At 37.0% G+C, this 24,416-nt stretch overlaps 1 protein-coding gene across 1 annotated transcript in view; it reads left to right on the top strand.

The window, feature by feature from the left end:
- The window catches only part of LOC145670258 (NACHT and WD repeat domain-containing protein 2), a 244,606-nt gene that overhangs the window by 135,327 nt on the left and 84,863 nt on the right, over positions 1-24,416 (top strand). Inside the window, exon 5 of the mRNA XM_081738676.1 lies at positions 20,726-20,893. Within this exon, the coding sequence (XP_081594802.1) occupies positions 20,726-20,893 (168 nt within the window). The remainder of the gene's footprint in view (positions 1-20,725; positions 20,894-24,416) is intronic.

Here is a 24,416-nt window from a genome sequence, read left to right as displayed (position 1 = left end):
ACCTGGCAAATATAATTCAGCTCTAGGACCTGATTGCTATCTTTGGTTTTCCTTATCGTGTTCTCCAGAACAAAGTAAATAATAATGACGACAACGCACCTCCTTGTTTCAGGTCATTCTCAACGTGAAAGCTCGTGAACAAGAACTTCTCTACTCGAATCTTACTTTGGGATTCATTTAAATCTACCTTAATTAATCTACGTTTTTCGGTATTGCAAATTCTGTAAGCATGTTGTACAATGTTTCCCTCCTACCAGAGTCTAAAGTCAATAATTGATATTGCAGGATGTTATATTCTCTCATTTCTTTTCAAGTATTAGTCGAATGGTAAATATCTGGTCGATAGTTGATCGATTTTACCTAAATCCGTTCTGATAATCTCCAATAATTTCATCTGCGTATGGAGTCACTGTTGCTAATACAATGTTTAAGAGGATTTATTGGATGTTGACAGAAGAGAAATGCCTCGATAATTATTAAATCTGTTTTGTTGCTTATCTTCTGAACTGGAACAATGATTGATTCTCTTCACTCTTGTGGTAATTTCTCCTTGTTCCAGATAATGAGAATAAGTTTGTGTATCTTGCTCTACAATTTTTCCCCTCCAGCTAAAATTAAGTCAACCAGAATTTCGTCTACATCCGGAGATGTGTGTTTAAGTTTTTTAAATAGCGATTTCTATTTCTGTCTGGTTAGGTTCTGGAATATACGGTTATGCTGCATGCATTTCACTTTCTACACGCGCATTAATTTTTGGCTATGTGTTAAGCAAATCATCAAAGAAATATTTCCATCTATTTAAGATGCTATCTGTAACAGTGAGAACTGTTTCTTTAGGTTTCTTTAATATATAAGCACGAAGTTGATAGCCTTTCTTAAGGTCGTTGATGCATTTATACATATCCCGAATGTTTTTGTTTTCACTATTATCTTCAAGTTAATTAATTTTAACTTTCAAAAGTCGCGTTTCTTTGTTCTAAAAGTTTTAGAAGTTTTCTGCCAGATGACAATGAAATTTTATGTAGTTATATCGTTCGGATTTTGCAGCCAACGCAGTTCCTTCTGTTTTCTCTTCTCTGCTACTTTAGTACAATCCTGGTTGAATCATGGTTTGTTCCTACGTATTTCTGCGTCCTCCAATATTTCTTCTGCTGAAATTTTAATGTTATCTCTAATTTCAAACAAGTATCTTGAACACAAGTGCACTCCGAACCTTCTAAAACCGAGAATCTATTCGACACTTCAATCTGGCTCCCCTCTCACCTGACTCTCCTCTATTTAAAAAAAAAATACTTTATTCAACGATAGTCTCTCTCTTACTATTACAATCAACTCCTCTGAACGACCGAACATCAGTTGTGCTAGACTGTTCTTTTCTGTCTACTAAAACATGATCAGTTGAATATGTGTTTTTCCATCTGATGAAGTCCAAGTATATTTATGAATGTCGCAATGTTGGAATTTTGTAATATTCACGATAAGGTTTCTGGATATTGCACAGTTCACGAGTCTAACGCCGTTGTCACAACCTTCCTTATTGTCTCACGCCGTTGTCACAACATTTATTCCCTATAATCGGTTTGAAAATACCCTCTGGTCCTACCTTCGCATTGAAACCGCCTAACAGAATTTTCATATGGTATTGCAGAAGATGATCAAATACCCGTTCTATTCTTTCATAAAAACTGTTATTTTTAAATCGCCATCCTTATTTTCTGTTGGGGCATGTGCATTTAGAACAATAATATTACACAACCGACACTTAAGAGAACTAAAAGAAAATTTATCATTAACAAATTCAACCTATGTAATTGCTGATATTACGTATTCGTTTGTGAACGGAAAGCCCTGTTTCTAGTTGGTAATTTTTAATTTGTTCCCCGTAAAAGAACGTAAAATTTCTCGACTTGACTCCTCCATTTCCTTCTCATCTAACTTCCTGATATCATCCAACCTCTATTTCTAAACTCATTTTTTACAAAGTTTAACGCGCCTGCCCTATAGAGACTTCTTATATTTCATGTTCCAAATCTCATGTCGATTTTACTTTGCGGAGTTCGTGCCAAGTTTTAGTTTTGATCCGAGGATTCTGCGAACTTATCGGAACACTTTTTTGTTTGTTTTTTACATGATGAGGTTGTTAGCCTTACACCAAATTCTCAAGCTGGATTATCACTCCTTGTCTGTCCGCGACTACTTACTCAGTATATTCGCAGCCCACAACCTGAGGACGCGCCGTGCTGTGGTGACAAAGACCGCATTTTACGGAAATTAATACCGCTATATTTCAGAAATACAACAGATACTGATTATCCGAACACTGCTTTAAAACACACAAGAACAATGAATATGCTCGGATATATGGATGCATATTAAGACTGTGAAAGCTTCGATGCCGTAAAAATTGTAAATTAGAGACTAGTGTCAGTGTAGTATTACATAAATGCATCGTACGTTTGACCATCCGAACGCATTTATGCAACATAAATGAATCAATTATTACAATCCAATTCTTGATGTATCACATTGTTTCGTTTTATAACTATATAACTTTATAATATGTACTGTTTACCTGTTCTCTGCCAATAGCAACTGTATGAATTTATAACACAAAACTGAAATACAGAAGAATGAAATTAAAAAAGTGATATTTCGCAGGGCATCTTCTGTAAAGGGCGCCTTGCATTCTTCACAGGTTCTGTACTACCAGTCAGTATTGGAATTTATTAAACAAAGCTAGTATACAGGATAACTAAAACCACTTATCTATAATGTGATGTTTCGTAGGGCGCCTTATGTAAAGGGCACACTGTGCCTTTCACGGGTTCTTCGCCAACAGTAACTGTGTGTATTTATTGTAAGATCTGTGCTATACCAGAAGAGTAAATAAAATCGTACATCTTTGATGTGGTCTCGGAAGGGCGCCTAATGTAAAGGGCGCACTGCACCTTTCGAGAGTTCTTTACCAATAAAACTGTAAGAATTTATTACTAAAAACTTGTACCTTTATTTATACTGTAATATTTCGGAGGGCCCGGTGGGCCAGCACGGGCCTGCCTGTATGTGTACTTGTTGTTTATGAGGAAGGTAGGGTCAAATTTGGTTAATTTACATTTATTTTCGAGACGGTCCCATATAACACAAGATATATTTCACTGAAGTGGTCTAGAAGCATATTTCTTGTTCGTATACATGATGTGTGCAGCAAAAATGATTTTTATATGGACGTGGTACTTTAGTGGGGGAGGGGAGAGAATGTCTAATTCAATGAATGTTTTTCTGCGTATATTTTCTTTAAATATTTCCTACATAAAACGAATTCATTACGCAATGGCAGCAATGGCTACCATTTCTTATATTATTGAGTTGAGTTGATTTTAGTTTAGCGTCCCGTTCAGCAGCGAGGCTATATGAGACGTGGACCTACTGATTAACGTGGAATCCGAACCACATGAGCTCCCGCCGGGAATCGAACCCGGGTCTCCCATCTTATATTATTGTCACAAGTATGTGGCCTACTGGATGGCCAAAGTAGAAACTGGATGCAATTAGCTAAGGATAGAAGTCAGTGGAGAGCTTTTGTGAACGCGGCACTGAACCTCCGGGTTCCATAGGCCATAGAGTTAGTTAGTTAGTTAGTATGTGGCCTACACATTAGCATCATTTTGTCAGCGTAGGGAGAATTCAAGGGTTGCCAGGGCCCCGCAAAGTCAATATTTTCATATTCCATATTTCATTCATAATCTTCACTGTGAAGTAACAATCAATCATACCAAATAACCAAAAACCAACTATTTTCCCTTCAATTCACTTTCCCGCAATGGCATTCAAACGACTCAACGTTTGGTAGATACCACAGAGGATCGAGTAGCTCAACAGTTGTACAAGATTATGTGGTTTGAACGCCATCAATCAGCGCTCAAACAAATACCCCAAAGACATGGTAATAACACTGAGCGAGTTGCCTAGCAAAGTTCGACTTTGATATTTTGGAATGTAATTTAATTCATTTAAATTAAATTATTGATACAATTTTTTATGCTTGTTAATGCCCAAATGTTAATCTTAAAATATCAATCTCTTTAGTAAGGATATTGCATAATAACAGTCTTAGAACAACCAAACAATTGCATGGTTACTTTTCTGTCCCGTGCGTAACGGTGAGTCGGAAAAGAAAACTTAATATAAAGGTCATTAAATTCTATTTTCCAATTTAAAAATATAATGCACAGTAAGGAGAATGAATGTAGAACATAAGCGATGGCATATAAAATGCTAATGCTGCCAAAAATCGCAGAGAATGTCCAATGAAATTGAGGTTGTCAAATGAGCTTTTTGTCTGAGTCCCGTGCGTAAGGTTGAGAATCGTATATATATATATATATATATATAATGCCTGCTATACGTCCCGTAAAAAACGGGAGTCCCGATTTTGGACTCAAGTGTGCTGCGTCCCCATCAATTTAGACGGGACAGGCAAGTGTCCCGTATTTTAGTTCCGTCCCATTTCAGCTCTCAATATCAGCTTATCTATATCAATATGAGCAAGATGCAACATTCATTGTTTAAGAAAAGAAAATTATATTTCGTATAATAAATGAATAAAATTTCTTGTACTAATATTCTTTGTGAAAATCCATTAACATCTTTTTTTTTTTTTTTTTTTTTTGGTAAAGACAATTAATTTTCTTGAGTCATCCTAGAATGGGTACTATTGTGTCTATGTAGGACATTGTAGATTGATGATTTTTTCGTCTGCTAGATTCTTAAATAACATTATTTGGGTAGCATTTTCAAATAAAAATCTCATGTAAATGAAAAACACTTTACAGAAGCATAAAGTTTCCTGAGAACGCTTTAGATTGTTCGCTATTTCTTTGTATCCATTTCAAATATTGCAGTGAAAATGTTTCCAAAAAATGTATTGCGTTGTAAAGTTCTTTAAGTGGGGGAACAGATCGAAGGTTATATATATATTATGAAGTAGTATTTGAATGAAATTGCGACGTATATTGTAATGTATGAATGAAAAAGGATATTAAAGTAATTTTTATATAAGGGAAAGTGGGGTAGAAACAGGTAACTAAGGTTTGATGTGTTGTCAAAGTCAAGATTGGCAACAAAATGTAATGATGATCAGAACAATTACTCTTGACTTATAATTCGTGAATACTACAAAAATGTGATAGGTTCTGTCTATTGTTTTGCATGTATGTTTTTCACAAAAAAGCGAATCACCTGGAAGTACCTTAATGGTGGAGTAAGACCAGGTGTACATGCTAATCGGGTTTCACCCCACATGTATCGAGTATGAAAAACGTGGCATCGCTAAACTAATACAATTTTATAGTTTATTTTATGTATGTATTAGTATGTTCATTTGTGTTACGTAAGTCCTCATGAAATGTGCAACAAGGAGTAATAATTACCTATTTAGTCACTAACAATCATTGCAATCCCGTCGACCACTGAAAGAAAAACTACAGTAAACACGATACAAGACGCTGACGGTTGTAGCAGCGGGGCGAAATGGCCGTTCCTTCTTTACGTGTTAAAGGCTGCCGAAAACATGAAAAAATGAATTCTAAAGGTCCATAGCTCCAAAACTATGGGATCTACTGTTGTCGAGTCAAGACTTCACTAAGGAACTAGTATGTGCTCTATCCAAAAATACATGTTTTAGATTCCTAAGGCACTCACGCAACAATTTTTATGGAGGTAGTTGGAGAATACTTTATATCATAGGCCCGTAGTTAAACTCCCTCTATAAAAATTGTTGTGGAAGCACCTCAGGATTCTGACACACGCATTTTTGGATAGGGACATACTAGTTCCTAAGTTAAGTCTTGACCCGACTGCGGTAGGTCCCATAGTTTTGGAGCTATGGACCTTTAAAATTCATTTTTTCATGTTTTTGGCAGCCTATAACACGTAAACGATGGGGTTTTTGCCCTATGTTTATTGGAACGTTTTTGTTTGTTTTACTCTCAGGAATAACTCCTCGGCTTTTGTACAATGAATTTGGTGCCATACTGTATATATATATATGGGTGCACCGAAAAAAACATTTTTTCTTTTTAACGCTACACTGCGGAAAACTTGCCTCTATGGTAGATAAATAAAATACAAAAGAAATATATTTTCTTGTTTACGTATGACGGTACGCAACGACCCTAAACTTTGAAAAAATATACGATTTTCATAACTTTTTGAATACATTGAGAAAATTCAAATAACTTCTATAACAAGTACCTATAGTAATATCAATAGAGAAAATTATATAAAATATAAATAAATGGAAAAGGAAAACATTTCACAATTTATTAGTAGTGTATTACACTTATAAAAACACTTTTTTATATACAAAAAATGACATTTTGAAATATATGACTGATTGAAACCTACAAACTGTTTAGTGATTTCATTATATGAACCACTGTGTCGTGGCTGTTTACAAGAAAATTACTCGCAGCCAGTTTTACTGCCCGTTATTTGGCAACCCAAAAGAGTTATCATTGAATAAACTTCCAACTTATGAAGATCTTCTTAAGCGTTTTCTTTCATTAACATTACAACTTAGTAGTGAAAACAAACAGCAGGTCAGTTAGTTTTTCTTAAGTTTCGAATATTGTGGCAGACAAGTTGAATCTGTGTTTGATAAAGCTTCAATACCAACAGCAACGTCTTACAGAACTGTTCAGTTAATAAATGCATACCAGGTAAGTTATCATAATCTTATGAAGTAGTTTAAGCGAGATAATATTTCAAAAGAACGTGTAAGTTGAACATTTCAAAAGAAAATGTTTTTGACAGTTTGATGTCTTTGCATGTAAGGGCAAAATAACATTTGACTGCAATAGCCAAAAGGTCACTAATACTGAGGTCTGTGAATTCCCTGTGTCCATTATCTATAACTGTGAAAAACTGAGAAAAAAAATACCCATCATTGAATTAAATTCTTGTACCCCGAAAGAAATATTGGCACAGGTAATATTGGAAGTGTAACGGTACAAAAGAGATTACCCAAAGACATGAAAGGAAGTTGGTTGAACATAAAAGAACCCAGTCCAATGTTAATTTATTTTCACAGCCATCTTGTTCAAAATATACAAATGCAGAAACTCTCCTGTCAAAAGAGGTAGGCAGTGATTTGCCTGAAGACAGTAAGTACGCCAGAAATGTTTACTTGGGGGGGGGTGCTCAAAATAAAAGGGGGTGTGCTCTCAGAATAGTGATATAACTTTTAAACAAACTCAAACAAGAAAACAGTATATTTTCTTACGCAACTATTGCAATACTACTACTACTACTACTACTACTACTACTACTACTACTACTACTACTAATAATAATAATAATAATAATAATAATAATAATAATAATAATAATATCAGCTCTTCGCAGTGGTAGGTTCAATAAAGTAAGTTCGCACATTTGAGCATTTATTATTATTATTATTATTAAACTAAGTAATACAGTGAAACATCTCAAAACAGACACCGATGGAACCGATTATTTGTCCGTAAATGAGAGGTGTCCCTAAAAGGAAGGGTTCACTCTTTTTTATAACACAACACCACACATATTTATGGCATGGAAGAATAAGAAAGTTTGTCCTCTTACGAAGATGTCCACTATTGAGAGATGCCCGTTAAGAGAGGTTTCACTGTATTAGGAATTAACCTCCACTACTTTACCCAGTAGTTACATGTGAATTCATTACATACGAATTATTGTAGTCTAATTATTTTGCAAAATTCTGCTATTATTTCAATTTATTCACCCCAGCAAGTTTTAGTGGGTGATTTTTTTAAAAATATTAATTGGGAAAAAATTCCCTCGTCCCATGCTGAAATCACATTCGTTTAGTAATTAATACTGTACATAGTTCCAATTTCATTATTTTAATATTCTAACCCTGTTATTAAAGTTAATTGTTGTAATATTATTTGATCTCTTAATCTCTGTTCCTGCCCCTTCCTAGCTACGTTATTGGCTCTGAATATCTTTTATAAGCAATTATTCATTGATTTAGTTATTTTCCAGATATTCAGTTTTTCAATTTACAAATATGTTGTATCTGTCTGTTTTGTCTTCTTTAATATACCCTAATTTTAATAATCCCAGGGCTCATAGTGGTCTGATCTCTTGTAAATAGTTGAAAAGTGACCAAAAATGGCCAAAAGCACACGAAAAAGTGACTAAAATCTCATCATGCCTCTTTTCCTTTGTCAATTTCTCCAACACCTCTCTCTTTGTTTGTTATTTTGTTCCTTCTTTACTTCTTCTTTTTGAGCTTCCTCCTTTCTTAGGGTTTCAAAGTATGCTTTGTAGTTACGGTAAGCAGACTTAGCAGATGTAAAAAGCTTCTGAGTAAGTGAAACCAGTTCTGGCCTATTTCCGAATTCGTTCATCCCAGACATTATATTTAACTTCGCATTAAGAGTTCTCAAAAACGTGAAATATTCGAATTCATCACCTACTCTGAAGAAGAACATACAAGAAGCATAGCACAAGACGAACATGATGAACCACACAAACACACACGCACAACGTTGAATGGGGCATTAACTATTACGAGAGAAAACTAAAAGATTATTATGATAGAAGGAAGAATAGACACAGAAGAGCTCTCAACCTCACTTTGAGAGCTTAAGCATTCACCAACCGTTCACTGTGCTTTAGAAAGAATAGAAGCTGAAGTGAGAATAAAGCTGACTGTTTCACATGTGGCAGCAAGTACTGAAGCTTTCAGAAGAGTAATAAGTAACAAGTTTCTGCCTTTTTCCATTTGTTTTTATATTTTTTTCTTAGAAAACTGCCAATGTGAAACATAAATCACACGAAAAAGTCACTTTACCTCTCAAAAAAGTAACTTTTAGTGACAAATTTGAAAACAAAAAGTAACTTTTAGTGAGGAACTTGAAAAAAGTAAATTTTAGTTCAAAAAAGTGACTCGCTATGAGCCCTGTTCCGCTCAATGAATTTACGTAAATAAAAATATACTTTACAAAAATTAAGCTAGCGCCAAATGCATTCCTGCATAACACTAGACTCAGTCTAAAATATATATAATTCTTACTTCGATCGATCTCTTCATTTCTAAAAACGTTTTGACTACACCCTTCTAACGTCCGCCCGTTGATACACCACTTGCAGAGCAGGCTCGAGACCAGCAACAGAGCTTTGGGGTCCATGAATATGTTAGGAGGGGCTAAGTCATTAAAAATTTTCTTACAAATATCTAAATTGTGCATTTTGTATTGAGGTCTGGAGAGGACATGAAAAATTTAGGGGGGCCAGTCCCTCTTTACCCCCCTCTGTTTGCGAGCCTGTTGCAGAGTAGGACTTACCAACTGAATCTGGTATAGGCTTATTGTCACATTTTTCCTTATTGAGGAGGAGGTAGGTGAATGACCGCTCAAGACGTTGCCAATTTTTGTTTTGTTTTTCAAGTTCTGGGGCATTGTAGAAGACCTTATGTATGGTTTCACACCTTCCTGCGTCCAGACATAGGAGGAGATGACGTCATAATTTTAAAATATATATTTTCTCTTATTAAGCCTATGTTCATTATTTTTAAATGTTGGATTTTGCTAAGCAAAATGTTTCTAAATCTGCATTACTGCCCCAAAAATCTGAAATTCAGGGTAGAAGACGGATGACTTCTAAACGAACGCCCCTATCTAGCGGCAATCATACAAAATTCTAGATTCCTTTTTTTCAGGTAGTTTTTCTTTCTTTCATCTCGGATTCGTGGTTGTGAAAATATGACATTTTACGTCGATGTATTCTTTTGAACACATTCTGCATTTATGTAACGTAATTATGCATCATTGACTATGACATTCGGAGCTTGACTTGTTAATCATTCCAACGCTGCAACATACACAATACAAGTATAATGTTAATATCTTAAATGTATGAGCAAGGAGGGGGAAGGGAAAATTAGCCCTCCCCCCCATTCCGTCAACGCCCTTGTCTAGCTGTTGTCCTATGAAACTCTAGTCCATACGCTTTCCCGTGGTTTTTGTTTCATTTATTTCATACCCTATGCTACGAAGATATTACGTTTGCTGAGCAAAAGTGAACCTTTCTGAAAATGAACTTGGATCCCTTGTGCTCTAAATGTTGAGTGGAAGCTAAATTTATCCTGCAACCCAAGTTTGTTCGAAACATATAAAATTAGTTTGTTTAGTTTGATTGATTACAACTTGCATCAGTAGCAAGGCTATATGAGACAGGGCTTTTTGTTTAAAGTGGGATCTGACCCACTAATTTTGAAATTTTACGTGGGATCGCAGTCAAAATCTATACAGCAAATTCCGACGCCTCGTGTCTCTATCCTCAAAAATTAATGTTAAAAGACTGAATATTGCATCCTGTAGCGTGGTACATGCATACAAACAAACAAATTGAGATCAAATTGTCCCAGACCTTGACGTTCAGCACTAACGTTATAATAAGTATCACACTTGGTTAGTTACACGATCGACTGCCATACCTTGCGTTTTTCATTTGGTCTCTTCATACAAGCTATGCCAAGTTGTAAAGTTTCAAAGAAAATTTAGAACTGTGGTGGGGAAGAGGTACGAAATAAAATTTTCATAATATAATGTAAAAGATATTGTTGATACAAAATTAATTGTTACCTGAAGTTTCCAGTTGCATCTCAGCCACACCACTGACGTTAGATTCATCAGAAGCAATTTTCGGATCAACATTTTTACCATTTGTTTGGGTTTCCATTTTTACCAAGCATTGTATTTTTCATAATGATTTTCGTTCTTGGAACTAAACCACCCATTTCTTTCTTACACGTTTTGCAACAAAATCGTTTGATCGTTTACTTACCTGATTGAGTTTGAGTTACTCTAATAAATTTGTACCAAATCATGTCCTTTTCTTCACGTATAACCCATCTTAAACGATTCCATGTTGTACGGAGACAGAACTAATATGTACTGTACAAACGAATGCTTGCGATATTTTAATTTCAGAACCTCAACGTCGCAATGAATACAACACAACAGTTTGTTTCCGTGATAATTATTTTATTTATTTTTTAATATCAGTTCTATAAGTAGTCCAACCTTCAACTACGACACTTTCTCGCAAGTTAACTGAGAAGCATTTAAACAATACAATATACGTTAAAAATAAGGAGGAAAAGAGACAAAATAAATTGTAGATCACCACATTGACCTGCTGTAGCCACGAGAAATCAAACCATTCACATGGGAAGAAAATAGTCTTCTGATTAGGGAGCACTTTTGAACAGTTCTCTTGCTCTGGAAGATTTTTTTTTTTTTTTTTACGAACATAAAATAAAATGCAAATAAACATATGTTTAAGACAAGTCTTCAAAATACACGTGTTTAAAACAAAATGTTTAAAACATAAACAAAATTTGTTTTAAACAAAATCAATTGTTTAAAAAAAGTTTTAATCATTTGTTTTAAACAAAACAACCCTGGAAGTTAGTAAATTTGGGACGAAGCCCAAACTAGCAAAAACTTGAACTAATTACATGAACCTTCGATTGTGCCACCTGCAAAGTCTATAAAAGAAGTGACAATTCACAGCAACTAGGTAACTAAGAAAATGTTAAGCTAAGTCAATTGAACTTAACGGCAATCTTCTGAACAAGGAATTTGCCAACTTGATCAGAAGTAGTGGCTTTTGGGGGGAGGCTTCTCCTTTCTCCCTGCTGAGACAAGACTTAGCTTTTTTGGTCCTCCTGAATAAGTCATAGTCCCCCAAGAAAAACTTCCTGGGTACACCCCTGTATGATTATTTAATTATATTTGTCACTATTTTATTTGTCAGTTTCGTTTCTATGCAGTTTCGATCGTACGCAGTTTCGATCGTACGCAGTTTCGATCCTACGCAGTTTCGACGCTACGCAGTTTCGACCGTACGCAGTTTCGACGCTACGCAGTTTCGATCCTACGCAGTTTCGATCCTACGCAGTTTCGACCGTACGCAGTTTCGATCCTACGCAGTTTCGACGCTACGCAGTTTCGGTCGTATACAGTTTTGATCCTACTCCGGTTTTTCCCTATATAACTTCAAAAAATTACTATTACTTAATATTCTGTGATTATAAATTAATTGTTTTTTTATTGCTTGATCATATGACCTTATCTGTTTTCGATCCTACGCCGGTTTTAGTTTCGATCGTACGCAGTTTCGATCGTACGCAGTTTCGATCGTACGCAGTTTCGGTCGTACGCAGTTTCGATCGTACGCAGTTTCGATCGTACGCAGTTTCGACGCTACGCAGTTTCGATCCTACGCATGTAACCCTCGACGACAAGGGTAGGCGCCGACTTGCCCACATCGTAACAGCCGATAGACGGGCCACAGTGCGTCAAATTGCGGAGAAGTTCAATGCAGGACAACAACGTCGTGTTAGTAGCCACACAATCCACAACCACCTGTTTGCCATGGGGTACAGAAGCCATCGGCCCATGCGAGTACCTCTTCTAACCGCACAACACAGAAAACAACGTCTAACTAACTAACTAACTAACTAACTCTATGGCCTATGGAACCCGAAGGTTCAGTGCCGCGTTCACAAAAGTTCTCCACTGACTTCTATCCTTAGCTAATTGGATCCAGTTTCTACTTTGTATTCCTATCTCTGCGAGATCCATCTTAATATTATCCTCCCATCTGCGCCTAGGCCTTCCTAATGGTCGTTTTCCTATGGGTCTACCAGTCAAGACTTTGAAAGCGTTTCTACTTTCTTCCATTCTAGCTACATGACCTGCCCACCTAAGCCTCCTAGACTTGACGACCCTAACAATGTTGGGTAAACCGTATAAACTATGTAGTTCCTCGTTATGAAGCTTCCGCCATTCCCCATTCTCGTTCCTCTTGGGTCCGAATATTCTTCTCAGGATCCTGTTCTCAAATACTTTCAGTCTATGTTCTTCCCTCAGAGTAAGCGACCAGGTTTCGCAACCATACAGAACAACAGGCATGATTATCGTTTTATATATTTTAAGCTTCAAATTCCTCGACAGAATTCGCGACGACAAGAGATTTTGAACCGAATAGTAACACGAATTCCCTGCTTTTAGTCGACATTTAATTTCTTCGTGAATATGATTTTCGTCTGTTAATATTGATCCTAAATATTTGAAAGTATCCACTTTATCAAAAGTATTATTTAATATTTTAACGCCTCCACAATTTGCCGTATTACGGTCCCGACGCACTTCCATGTATTTAGTTTTCTCTGCATTTACTTCTAAACCCATGTCCCTGCAAGCGTTTAATAATATCTCTGCATTTATTTCTACTGTTCTCCTATCATCCCCTATTAAATTTACATCATCAGCATATGCCATAACCTGGTGAATGCCGTTCAACTCTAGGCCCTGGTTGCTATCTTTGATTTTCCTTATGGCGTATTCCAGCACAAAGTTAAATAATAATGGCGACAACGCATCTCCTTGTTTCAGGCCATTTTCGACGTGGAAGCTCGTGGACAAAAATTTTCCTACCCGGACTTTACTTTGGGATTCACTTAAACATATCTTAATTAATCTAATTAGCTTTCTCGGTATTCCAAGCTCTGTAAGAACGTTGTATAATGTTTCTCTCCTAACCGAGTCGTAAGCCTTTCTAAAATCAATAAATAGTTGATGTACCGGGGTATTGTATTCCCACTTCTTTTCGAGTATTTGGCGAATGGTAAATATTTGGTCGATAGTTGATCGATTTCGTCTAAAGCCGCACTGATAACCTCCAATAATTTCATCTGCGTATGGGGTCAATCTTGCTAACAGAATATTTGAAATTATTTTATAGGATGTTGACAGAAGAGAAATGCCTCGATAATTATTACAGTCAGTTTTGTCGCCTTTCTTGTGAATTGGAACAATGATTGACTCTTTCCACTCTTGTGGCAATTCTTCCTTGTTCCAGATAAGGAGAATGAGTTTGTGTATCTTGTTCCACAATTTTTCGCCTCCAGCTAAAATTAACTCAGCCGGAATTTCATCTACACCCGGAGATTTGTGTTTCTTTAATTTCTTTATAGCGGCTTCCACTTCTATTCGATTGGGTTCTGGAATATACGGTTCTGCGGTGTGTATCTCCTTTTCTCCACGCACATTAGTTTTTGGCTGCGTGTTCAGCAAATCGTCAAAGAAATCTTTCCATCTATTTAAGAGGCTATCCGTATCAGTGAGAACTGTTCCGTCAGATTTCTTTAATATATAAGCACGAGGTTGATAGCCTTTCTTAAATTCGCTGATCCCCTTATACATGTCCCGAATATTTTTATTTTTACTATTATCTTCAAGTTCCTTAATTTTAGCTTTTAAAAAATCCCGTTTCTTTGTTCTAAAAGTTTTGGAAGTTTCCCGCCTGATATCTGCGAAATTTTGTGTAGTTATTTCATTCGGATTTTGTAGCCACCGTAATTTTGCCTGTTTTCTCTTCTCTACTAGTTTAATGCATTCTTGGTCGAACCATGGTTTGTTCCTACGTATTTCCGCGTGTCCCAGTTTTTCTATTGCTGAACTTTTAATGCTATCTCTAATTTCAATCCAAGTATCCTCAACACTAGTGCACTCCGAGTCTTCTAAAACCGAGAATCTATTCGAAACTTCAATCTGGTATTCCTCTCTTACCTGGCTCTCTTCTAATTTCTTTAAATTAAATCTCTCCGTTTTCGGACATTGAGTATTACCTTTATTCAACGATAATCTCTCCCGTATTATCGCTGCTACCAGGTAGTGATCAGTGTCACAATCAGCCCCTCTAAACGACCGGACGTCAATTATGCTAGATTGTCTTCTTCTATCTACTAAAACGTGATCAATTTGATTATGTGTTTTTCCGTCTGGTGATGTCCAAGTGTATTTATGAACGTCGCGATGTGGGAATTTTGTACTCTTCACGATTAGGTTTTTGGATGTTGCAAAGTTCACGAGTCTAACACCGTTGTCATTACTTTCCTTATGCAAACTTTCGTTCCCTATAATCGGTTTGAAAATATCCTCTCGTCCTACCTTCGCATTGAAATCCCCTAATAGAATCTTCATATGGTATCGCGGGAGTTGGTCAAATATCCGTTCCACTTCTTCGTAAAAACTATCTTTTATATCGTCACCCTTATCTTCAGTTGGAGCATGTACATTTAAAACAATAATATCACACCACCGTCCTTTAAGAGTAATAAAAGAAAGTCTGTCAGTAACAAATTCAACCCGTTTAATTGCTGGTAATATTCGTTTGTGAACGAAAAACCCTGTTCCTAACTGGTGATTTTTATTTCCTTCCCCGTAAAAGAACGTAAAATTTCCGGAATTCTCAGATCCATTTCCTTCCCACCTAACTTCCTGAACTCCTACTAAGTCCATCCTGTATTTCTCTAACTCACTCGTTACAGATTTTAACGCGCCTGCCCTATAAAGACTTCTAATATTCCATGTTCCAAATCTCATGTCCATTTTCTTTTGCTGATGTCGTGCCAAGTTATCAGTCCTTGTCCGAGGCTTTTGTGAATGTTTCTGAACAACAACGTCTAGCATGGGCAAAGGAACACCGCCACTGGACCGTGGAAATATGGAAAAAGGTTGCCTGGACAGATGAGTCATGTTTCACTCGTTGGTACATGCCATTGAACGGGTACGGGTGTTTCGCCAACCGCACGGGGCGATGCATCCATCGTACCAGGAGGGAACTGTGCAGGCCGGTTGGTGTGATATTCTCATCTGGGGCATGTTTACGTGGACTGAAATGGGTCTCCTAACACGTGTGACACGGTCCCTCACAGGTGAACGCTATTGCGATCTTCTGAATGACCGTGTCCTGTCATTTGTTTGGCTGCAGCATCCGGATGGTGAACTCATCTTTTAGCAAGACAATGCAACGGCCCACTGCTCTAGGATGGCAGCAGACTGGTTTGATGAGTACTCCTTTAATCTCACAACATGTCCATGGCTATTACGGTCCCTGGACCTTAATCCCATCGAACACATCTGGGACGCCATGGAACTACGCCTTCAGGCTGTGGACCCACTTCAGACCAATCTGCGGGCTTTGTGGGAGGCTTTGCTGCAGATATGGATTGAGATGCCACAACAACACTGCAGGCGACTCGTGGGGTCCATGCCGCGGCGGGTAGCTGCCATTGTCAGAGCGAAATGTGGTGTTACACGATATTAGGTTAGTGTCTCTAATTCGACTGGTGATCAGTGTAGTTTTTCAGGAGAAGCAGAAAACGAAATATAAGCGTAAACTTCTCAGTGGACAGCCGCCTTTTTAGAAGTGCAACAACTCTGAAACTAGCAAGCTTAGCGCCAGAAGAGATTAGGGTGACAAGACGCACTGATTTTCGCAGTACAGTACTGTTTTTCAAAGGGCTGTCCTGCGTGTTGCGAAGACGCTTTGAAAATAGAGAAATGTCCTTCTTTTTTAAAATGTCCTGCGAAATGTCCTAAGTTAACTTATTTCCAATATCTTAATATTTCATTCTTTATTCACAACATTTCGAATCACAGTCACTCTTTTCCTGAATGATGAACCGCTGTGTTTTTAAACACTCCTCAAAAGATTAGGGATGGAGAACAATCAACAAACCATTGTTTTGCAATACATCGTTTTTACTGAGAAGGTCTTGTTGAGATATCGGTAAAGTAAGAAAAGTTTCTTTTTCAACTTATGATAGTGATGCCAACAATTTAAGTAAAAGTTTCCTCGTACCGGTCTAAATTTTCTCTCATTTCTTAACATACCACGCTCCGAAAATCGATAAAAAGAAAAACAAAATGGCTTTAGCCCAACATGAAATTTCACTGTACGTTCATAAAAATAAACCACTTTGTCCTTCATCAAAGCATTTGGAGTTGTGTTGAATTCCTGGAATATTTTCAGTACTTTTCTTTTCAACAAGAAAGAATTATTAACTTAAGGTTAACTTTAAATTTAATACCGACATGCGTATTGCCGACGCAGTAAACTGTCATATACTATTATATTTGGTACTACAGTACTTTTCGCTTGTCAGAATCCGGTCACCCTATCGAGAGATCGATACTTTCATAAGCCACCTATGCTTAGCAATATACGAAAAAAAAAAGTATGGACACCTACCCATAGTGAACTAAGATACGGATAATAAAGAATGCTATACCTAGGTATAACGCATTATTTTCAGTTTTTGTTTTTTGCGTAGCAAAGAGCGAAACAAATTTGAATTTCATCGCACTTTGTAAGTTTTAATCGGATTTTCAGCACCAAAGCAAGACATTATTATTACTTATTTTATTATTATTATTTATTTTATTATTGTTATGTAGTTACGAAATAATAAACATTAAACATTTTTTGTGTATCAAAAACCAATTTGATTATGAAAAGCAAAATAGGATAAAAGTAATAATAATTAATTTTTTAAAATATTATAACTTGACTTTCTACAATTTGTAAAGCTGGTAACTGGTTTTGAATGTGTTCATATGAAGCTTTTTATTAAGTTTTGAATCTGTAATTACCTCAAGGAAAGGAGAATCAGGATTCCGCAGTCCACGAAGTGAGCCTTCATTTTCAGGGTAAAAACAAAATAACATTTCTCACAAATATTCATTTCGTAACTCATATTATAGCCAATTGCTACTTGGATCCAATGTTTTTCTTTTTTCTTTTTATTTTTTATTTATTTATTCATTTTTTATAGTTTTAAACCGAACACTAATTTTCTTCCGTCATTTCAATGCACAACAGAACGTATTAGTTTCTGGGCCAATGCTATGAAACAAAAATGAAAAGTTACAAAGACAGAAGCGAGTCCCGGTTTGAACTAGTATTCTTGTTTCTTAAAAATAAGATTGGGTTTTGAGTTTTGACAGTCCATTGCCCCGCTTTCTTTACAGATAGAATAAAGTGCGGGCGCGGATATGGTCTCTCTGGTTAGGTCCGGAGACAGATTCCAGTCATTTGGTAGGTGGCGTGCTGTTTCCTAGAGTGTCGTTTACCACAACTCGATTTTAGTTTTCTTTGCCACAATTTTGCCACAGTATTTTCATTGCTGTTATATCAGTATTTAATTTTTAAAATGTGTGTGTATGTTGTTTTTTTTCGTAAAAAAATAGACTTTACAACTATCAACGCTGCAAAATAACATGCAGTTTTTGTCCCATCCGATAAATATGCGTACTAAATATTTACACTAAGAATTACCGCAATTAATTCTGTTTTCTGTTCCTCGCAATTCACTTTTTTTTTTTTTTTTTTTTTTTTTGAATTTCACTTCTGATCATTTAAAACAATTACTAAAATTCAACGTTACTATGAGTCTCATTAGTTTTCTTCTCAAAATATCTCATTAGACAACGCTAACTTTTGTCACAAAAATAATGTCTTTATCATTCTTACTTCAAAAAATATACTCAATCAAAGTTTGGGTTGCATTTCTTTTGGGACACTCTGTAGAAAAAGAACATTAAGCTTCACAGAAACAAACAGAAAACATATTAATATCACAATAGCTTCATAAATTGATATAACTGCATTTTCTCTTTTAACACAGCACGTAATATTATTTCCTGTTATATAATGTTTTATTTTCCCGTTATGTTATAGTATTAAAGGACTGGGTTTTATATAGTTAAGAAAAAAATAAATGAAATGTTTCAGTTACGTCCCACGGTTATGCCATGTAGACTAAAGGAAACGTTGATGATGAGAATGAATGAAAAATTTTGGAATGAGGAAAGTGGAAGGAAATAGGGGAACCCCGAGAAAACTCACACATATGGTGTTTGTCCACCACAAAGTCCACGTGGGGCGAGCTGGGATCGAAACAGAGGCTCTACGCAGCAACAAGAGTGAACGCTCTAGCAAAACTAACATGATAAAGTAACTGTTCTACAATTTGATGTATCAAGAACATTATTTGATCATTAAAGTTAATGATTTGTAATATTTCATGCCAATGTCCACTAAACTTATGTGGTTTTCTTGTAATTATGCCATGGTCTTTCTTATTTTATTATTGTTATTATTTGAAATTTCATTTTAGAAAGGTAACGTTCACCACAAGCATTCATAAATATAATTGAAAGAAATTTACTCATAGCGATTTTCGTATCAACAAACATTGGACAATATATTCATTAGGTATATAAGTGCAAAGTTTATTAATGGATGCATCAAACCACTTTAACATTTATTCCATAAACAGTGATTACCTAGCAAATTAGCGACGAAATAAAATGAAGCTGAATGGCAATGTAATTTATGTTTAACTGGAATTTGAAAATGACAATCGACAAAAACTAAATTAACTTTTCTAATATAGTTTTAACTTCTTTCCTCGTAAAATACTTTCCATCAACTACAGTAATACTAGGACTATGGGCTATTTTAACCGGTCAATTTCGGGCATTGAAATGTTGCTTGGTAGTTCTATTAAATAGAAATGTTAAAAGAACTGGATCGATAAAGAGCAGTTGCTTCCGCTCCTGCCCAGCTGGGTTTGCCCTGCGTTTATATTGTTTTGAGTTAGCTTTGCACTTTGATCAAAGCTACTAAGTTTAGGTATCCGTTCGACTGCTTCTAGGTTTAAGTATCCGTTCGACTGCTTCTAGGTTTAGACATCCGTCCGACTGCTTCTAGGTTTAGCCATTCGTCCGACTGCTTCTAGTTTTAGGCATCCGTCCAACTGCTTCTAGGTTTAGCCATTCGTCCGACTGCTTCTAGGTTTAGCCATCCGTCCGACTGCTTTTAGGTTTAGCCATTCGTCCGACTGCTTCTAGGTTTAGGCATCCGTCCAACTGCTTCTAGGTTTAGCCATCCGTCCGACTGTTTCTAGTTTAGGCATCCATTTGACTGCTTCTAAGTTTAGCTATCCGTCCTACTGCGTTTAGTCAGGCATCCGTCCGGCTGCAGCTAGGTTTAGGCACCCGTCCGACTATCCGACTGTACTCTCTGACTGCATAAACTGAAGCTATCGAACTTTAATTGTTTAGACATCACTTTAGTTTAACTATGTGTGTTTGGCATATTAACACCCATTACTATTATTTCTAGGTTTCTAGACCAGAGTTTAAAACTTCTTAATTTAAGCACCTCTTCAATATCTCACGTTGCTAAATCTGCACCTAAAGTTTATATACTTCCTTTGGGAATTGTACCCGGAACTACTCCCATCAAATTACATATGCCAACAGTTTGGCTACACAAGGGCCTTACAGTACCGCCAAAAAATGAAATCAAATATTTCGGTTTTATGTTCCACGGTTATTTCACTTAGGCTAAAGGAAACGGTGATGATGAGAAATGAAGGGAATGGTGGAATAAATAAAGTGCGAGGAAACGGGAGGACCCCGAAAAAGCCAAGGAACACGGTGTTTGTTCACCACAAAACCCACTTGGCGCCAACTGGGATCGAAGCGGGGACCCCACGCACCAGAGGCAAACGCTCTACCACTGATCCATCATGCCCCATTAATTTGAAATAGAGTGCATTTGCATTGAAGATCCTTAAGATTACTGGACCAGCGCCTATAGCACCTAGACTATTCTTCCACTACCGCCAAAATTACAAACATTAGACTTATTCGTGTAGCTTGGTGAAAGCAAGAGAAACGTCCCAAAAATGTTAATCTTTCAAAGGATAATATATGCGAGAGACTAAATAATACTGGAAAGTTACTATATATATTGTCTATTTTACAAATAATTGTAATGTGTGATATTTCAGATTGTTGTGTGGAGAAAGGAGCTTTGCACAAAGTGGTGTATCCAGAGCTGAGGAGCTACTGCAGAACTCGAGGATATGAACTCCATATTACTGATCTCCATTGGAAGACAGCTCTAGAGAAACAACAGGACCATGAGTTTCCAGAACTATGTCTGGGAGAATTAGCAAGTAAGATAGAGTTTATGTATTTTTCAATTTGTCCTTCCTTCTTCTCTTCTTCTAACCTGCACTCTCTGTGTTCCATACACTCGCTAGTATTTTCTTCATACTCGGGCAATCTTTTTTGAAATTGATCTGGCAACTCGTTCTTCCCTCACATCTCCAAGAACAAGATGGATAGTATTGGGCCAGCCCTGCCTATCCACCTTCCTGGAAAGCGAGTGTCAAGAGCCGCACGCACGTGGTAACTGTAATGAGGTGAGGCGCCATCTTGTTGTAAAAACACAAACCCCTTTTCCGCCTCAATATCGTCCATTTGGGGATAGACGTACTCTGTCAGCATGTCATAGTAAACGTCCCCGTTTATTGTTTTTTCTACAAAAATAAAAGGACCAATCACACGCTTTTCCATCAAACCGCACCAGACATTAAGTTTGGGAGAGTCACGTTGATGCTGAATAACTGCATGTGGATGCACTGCACTCCAAATTCTGCAGTTATGACGATTAACTGTTCCACTGACATAAAATGTAGCCTCATTAGAAAAGAGAATCTTTTTTTAAAAAATTGACATCATCATCAATTCTGTGTAGAAAGTCAGCAGCAAACTCATACCTTTCGATTTTATCAGTAGGTTTAATTTCATGTAACAGTTGCAATTTGTAGACGCACAACTTAAGTCTTTTACGCACAACATCATACACAGTACCTTTAGGCGCTCCTAATTGTAGATTACGTTTGGCCAATGACTTCTTCGGGCTCTGAACACAAGAAACACGGATCTGTTCAACATCTTCAGAAGTTCTCGGTCTACCTAATGATTTTGCTTTTAAAACACTACCGGTTTCCTTGAAAGACTTTAGCCAGTGACGGATAGTTTTTGCTGTAGGAGGATCACCACCATACTGATATCTAAAATAACGTTGCACTGTTATAACTGACTCAGTTTTCACAAGCCAAATAACACACTGCGCTTTCTGTTGCGGAGTACACATTGTTGCTGAGTTGCTCTGCACTGCAGGTCTGACTGGACTGAACTGAGAAAACAGAGGGGAAAAAACAGCACTGGTGCCGTCTCAAGGTCAAGCAGACCTGCCAACTGCAAGGAAGCCAAACTTGGATAGTTGATGAATCAAACACCACAAACTAGAATAGTGTATGTCACTTTGTACAGATTCTAGGGCACATTAAACCTAGGGATTTCTTTTTCAAACACACTGTACTGTATGCTACTCGCTAACGGTACGTTCCGTATTATACGAGGTGATATTGGGAAGTATTTAACTTTGCACCCTTTGCATTATCCGATTTAAATATATTTTGTTCAATTTGAAAACTACATGTTCCTATATGTTTATGATCAAAAATCAAAGTACTGGGACTAATGGACCTATTTTTGTAGCAGATGAAGAGTGAAGATGATAGGTCATCAAGAGGACTTCAATGATGTTGGAACTAAAGCAGTCATCAAGTTCCTCTTCGTTGCGGGGAAACCTGCAAAGACCATTCATGATAACATGCTACAAACAATGGTGGTCCACGCCCCGTGCTATACCACTGTTTAGAACTGGGTTGTCAAATTTAGGACAGAATGTTTTGCCACTAAAGATGGATCCACTCACGGGAGATCTGAAACACTTTAAAAGTGCATCATTTGATTCTCTCAAACAGACGCATTTCTGCTTTATATATATATATATATATATATATATATATATATATATATATATATATATATATATATATATATATATATATATATATATATATATAGCAGAGAATGTAGGCAAAGCCCGTATCCAAGGGGTGTCTAGGGTGGCCCCGCTGCCCCCTAAATTTTTACTTTAGTCTTGCAAATGAACTATAATATGGTGATAAACTATAATAGGGTTGGATCGGCCCAACTTCTACTGCCGCCCCCTACATTTTTGGGCTGGCTACCGGCCTGTCTAGGCATCTTCCGTGAACGCGTTAGTATCATTATTCGGGATCATCTTGGCATAGGAAAACCTTCCTGCAAATGGGTACCGAAATGCTTGCTTCCAGAAGTGTTTTGAGTATGATGCCACTAAATTTTGTCGCACGTTTAGTCACGGAAGATGAAGCACAGATTTGTATGATCCAGAGACAAAAGAATAATGAAAATAATGTCGTCACAGTGGTTCGCTGAGGCCAAAGAAGTTCCGGGTCAAAAATCCAGTTCAAAGTTTCTTGATATTCTCTTTTTTTTTTTGGGGGGGGGGGACCAGAGTGGATTAGTTTTTGTTGATTACCTAAAAGGTAATATCATAACTAGGGTTTATTATGCATAATTTCTAGTTAGCCTTCACTCAGCTCTGCAGAAAAACGCCGTGGAAAAATGTCCAGAAAAGTTGTTTACCTTCATGACAATGCATCTTCTCACAAAGGCAATATTGCAATGGACAAATTGGCTACATTACGGTTTGAAACCTTGTATCACTGACCCTATTCACCCAATCTACCCTCATTTGACTGCCAATTATACCCAAAATGTTATAAAAAACACTTGAAGGGACAAAAGTTCAGCTGCAAATGTATGGTTTGAGAACACTCAACCCAAACTTTTTTTTTCTTTTGTGAAGGATTAAACAAACAGCAGGACCGAAAATAAAAACGTATCGAATTGAAGGGAGTGGAGAGTATGTTGAATAAATGCATCATAAAATTTTGACTTTGACAGGTGTGTGCTCGCGTTGCCTTCTGGCCCAGAGTCAAACGATGTGGAACCCATCGACCCAACTTGTAGTGCTTCTCAAGTTGATGGAGGTGCTGCCGAATGGTTTCTCCACTCACACTGAATTGTAGTCCCAGTTCACCACATGTCTGGCCATTGTTCGACACAATTGTTACCTGAAGATCTTCATTTTGAACATGTGTTGATCTTCCGGTACGTGATGCGTCTTCGAGTGTTTTGTCACCGTCCTTAAACTTGTTAAACCACCGTTGCACTGTACACGTAGTCAAGACACCCTCACCAAAGGCCTGGCATATCTTTTAACCCGCTGGAGCGGCGTTTAACCCCAGTTTGAATTCGTACAGCATACACGCCCTTATGACGCTCTGTGGAGGTCCCATGTTCACTCTGCCCTTACGCAAGTTCACTGTGTAACTGAAATTCCACAACCAGGTAGTATGTTGGATATATTCACACCAACAACTGACCTTTGCCTTATCTCTATTCGCATTCAACTCACGGTGTAAGGGCCAACGGAGCACAGATCTTCACAAAAAGCGACAAAACTTTCTTGATTACCTTTATATTATTGCATTTTTTATGTTCGGTCAGTGGCGTATTTAGGGGGGTGGCTTCCGGGCTTAAGCCCCCCGAAATCTTACTTAGTATAGTAAAGTAAATGAAATATCTTGCAGAATTTTCACATTTCCAGGCAAAGCCCCCCCCCCCCGAAAGTTAGCAAAGGCCCTCCCGAAACAAAATCGTAAATACGCCACTGTGTTGGGTGTACACTTATCTTACTTTTATTCACATAAATAATTTTCCAATAAGAAAAAA

The sequence above is a fragment of the Thermobia domestica genome, chromosome 2 (genome assembly GCF_964235325.1).
Source record: "Thermobia domestica chromosome 2, izTheDome1.hap1.1, whole genome shotgun sequence".
Classification (NCBI taxonomy): Eukaryota; Metazoa; Arthropoda; class Insecta; order Zygentoma; family Lepismatidae; genus Thermobia; species Thermobia domestica.
The sequence above is the reverse complement of the archived record's forward strand: the minus strand, read 5'-3'. Positions and strand labels throughout refer to the sequence as shown.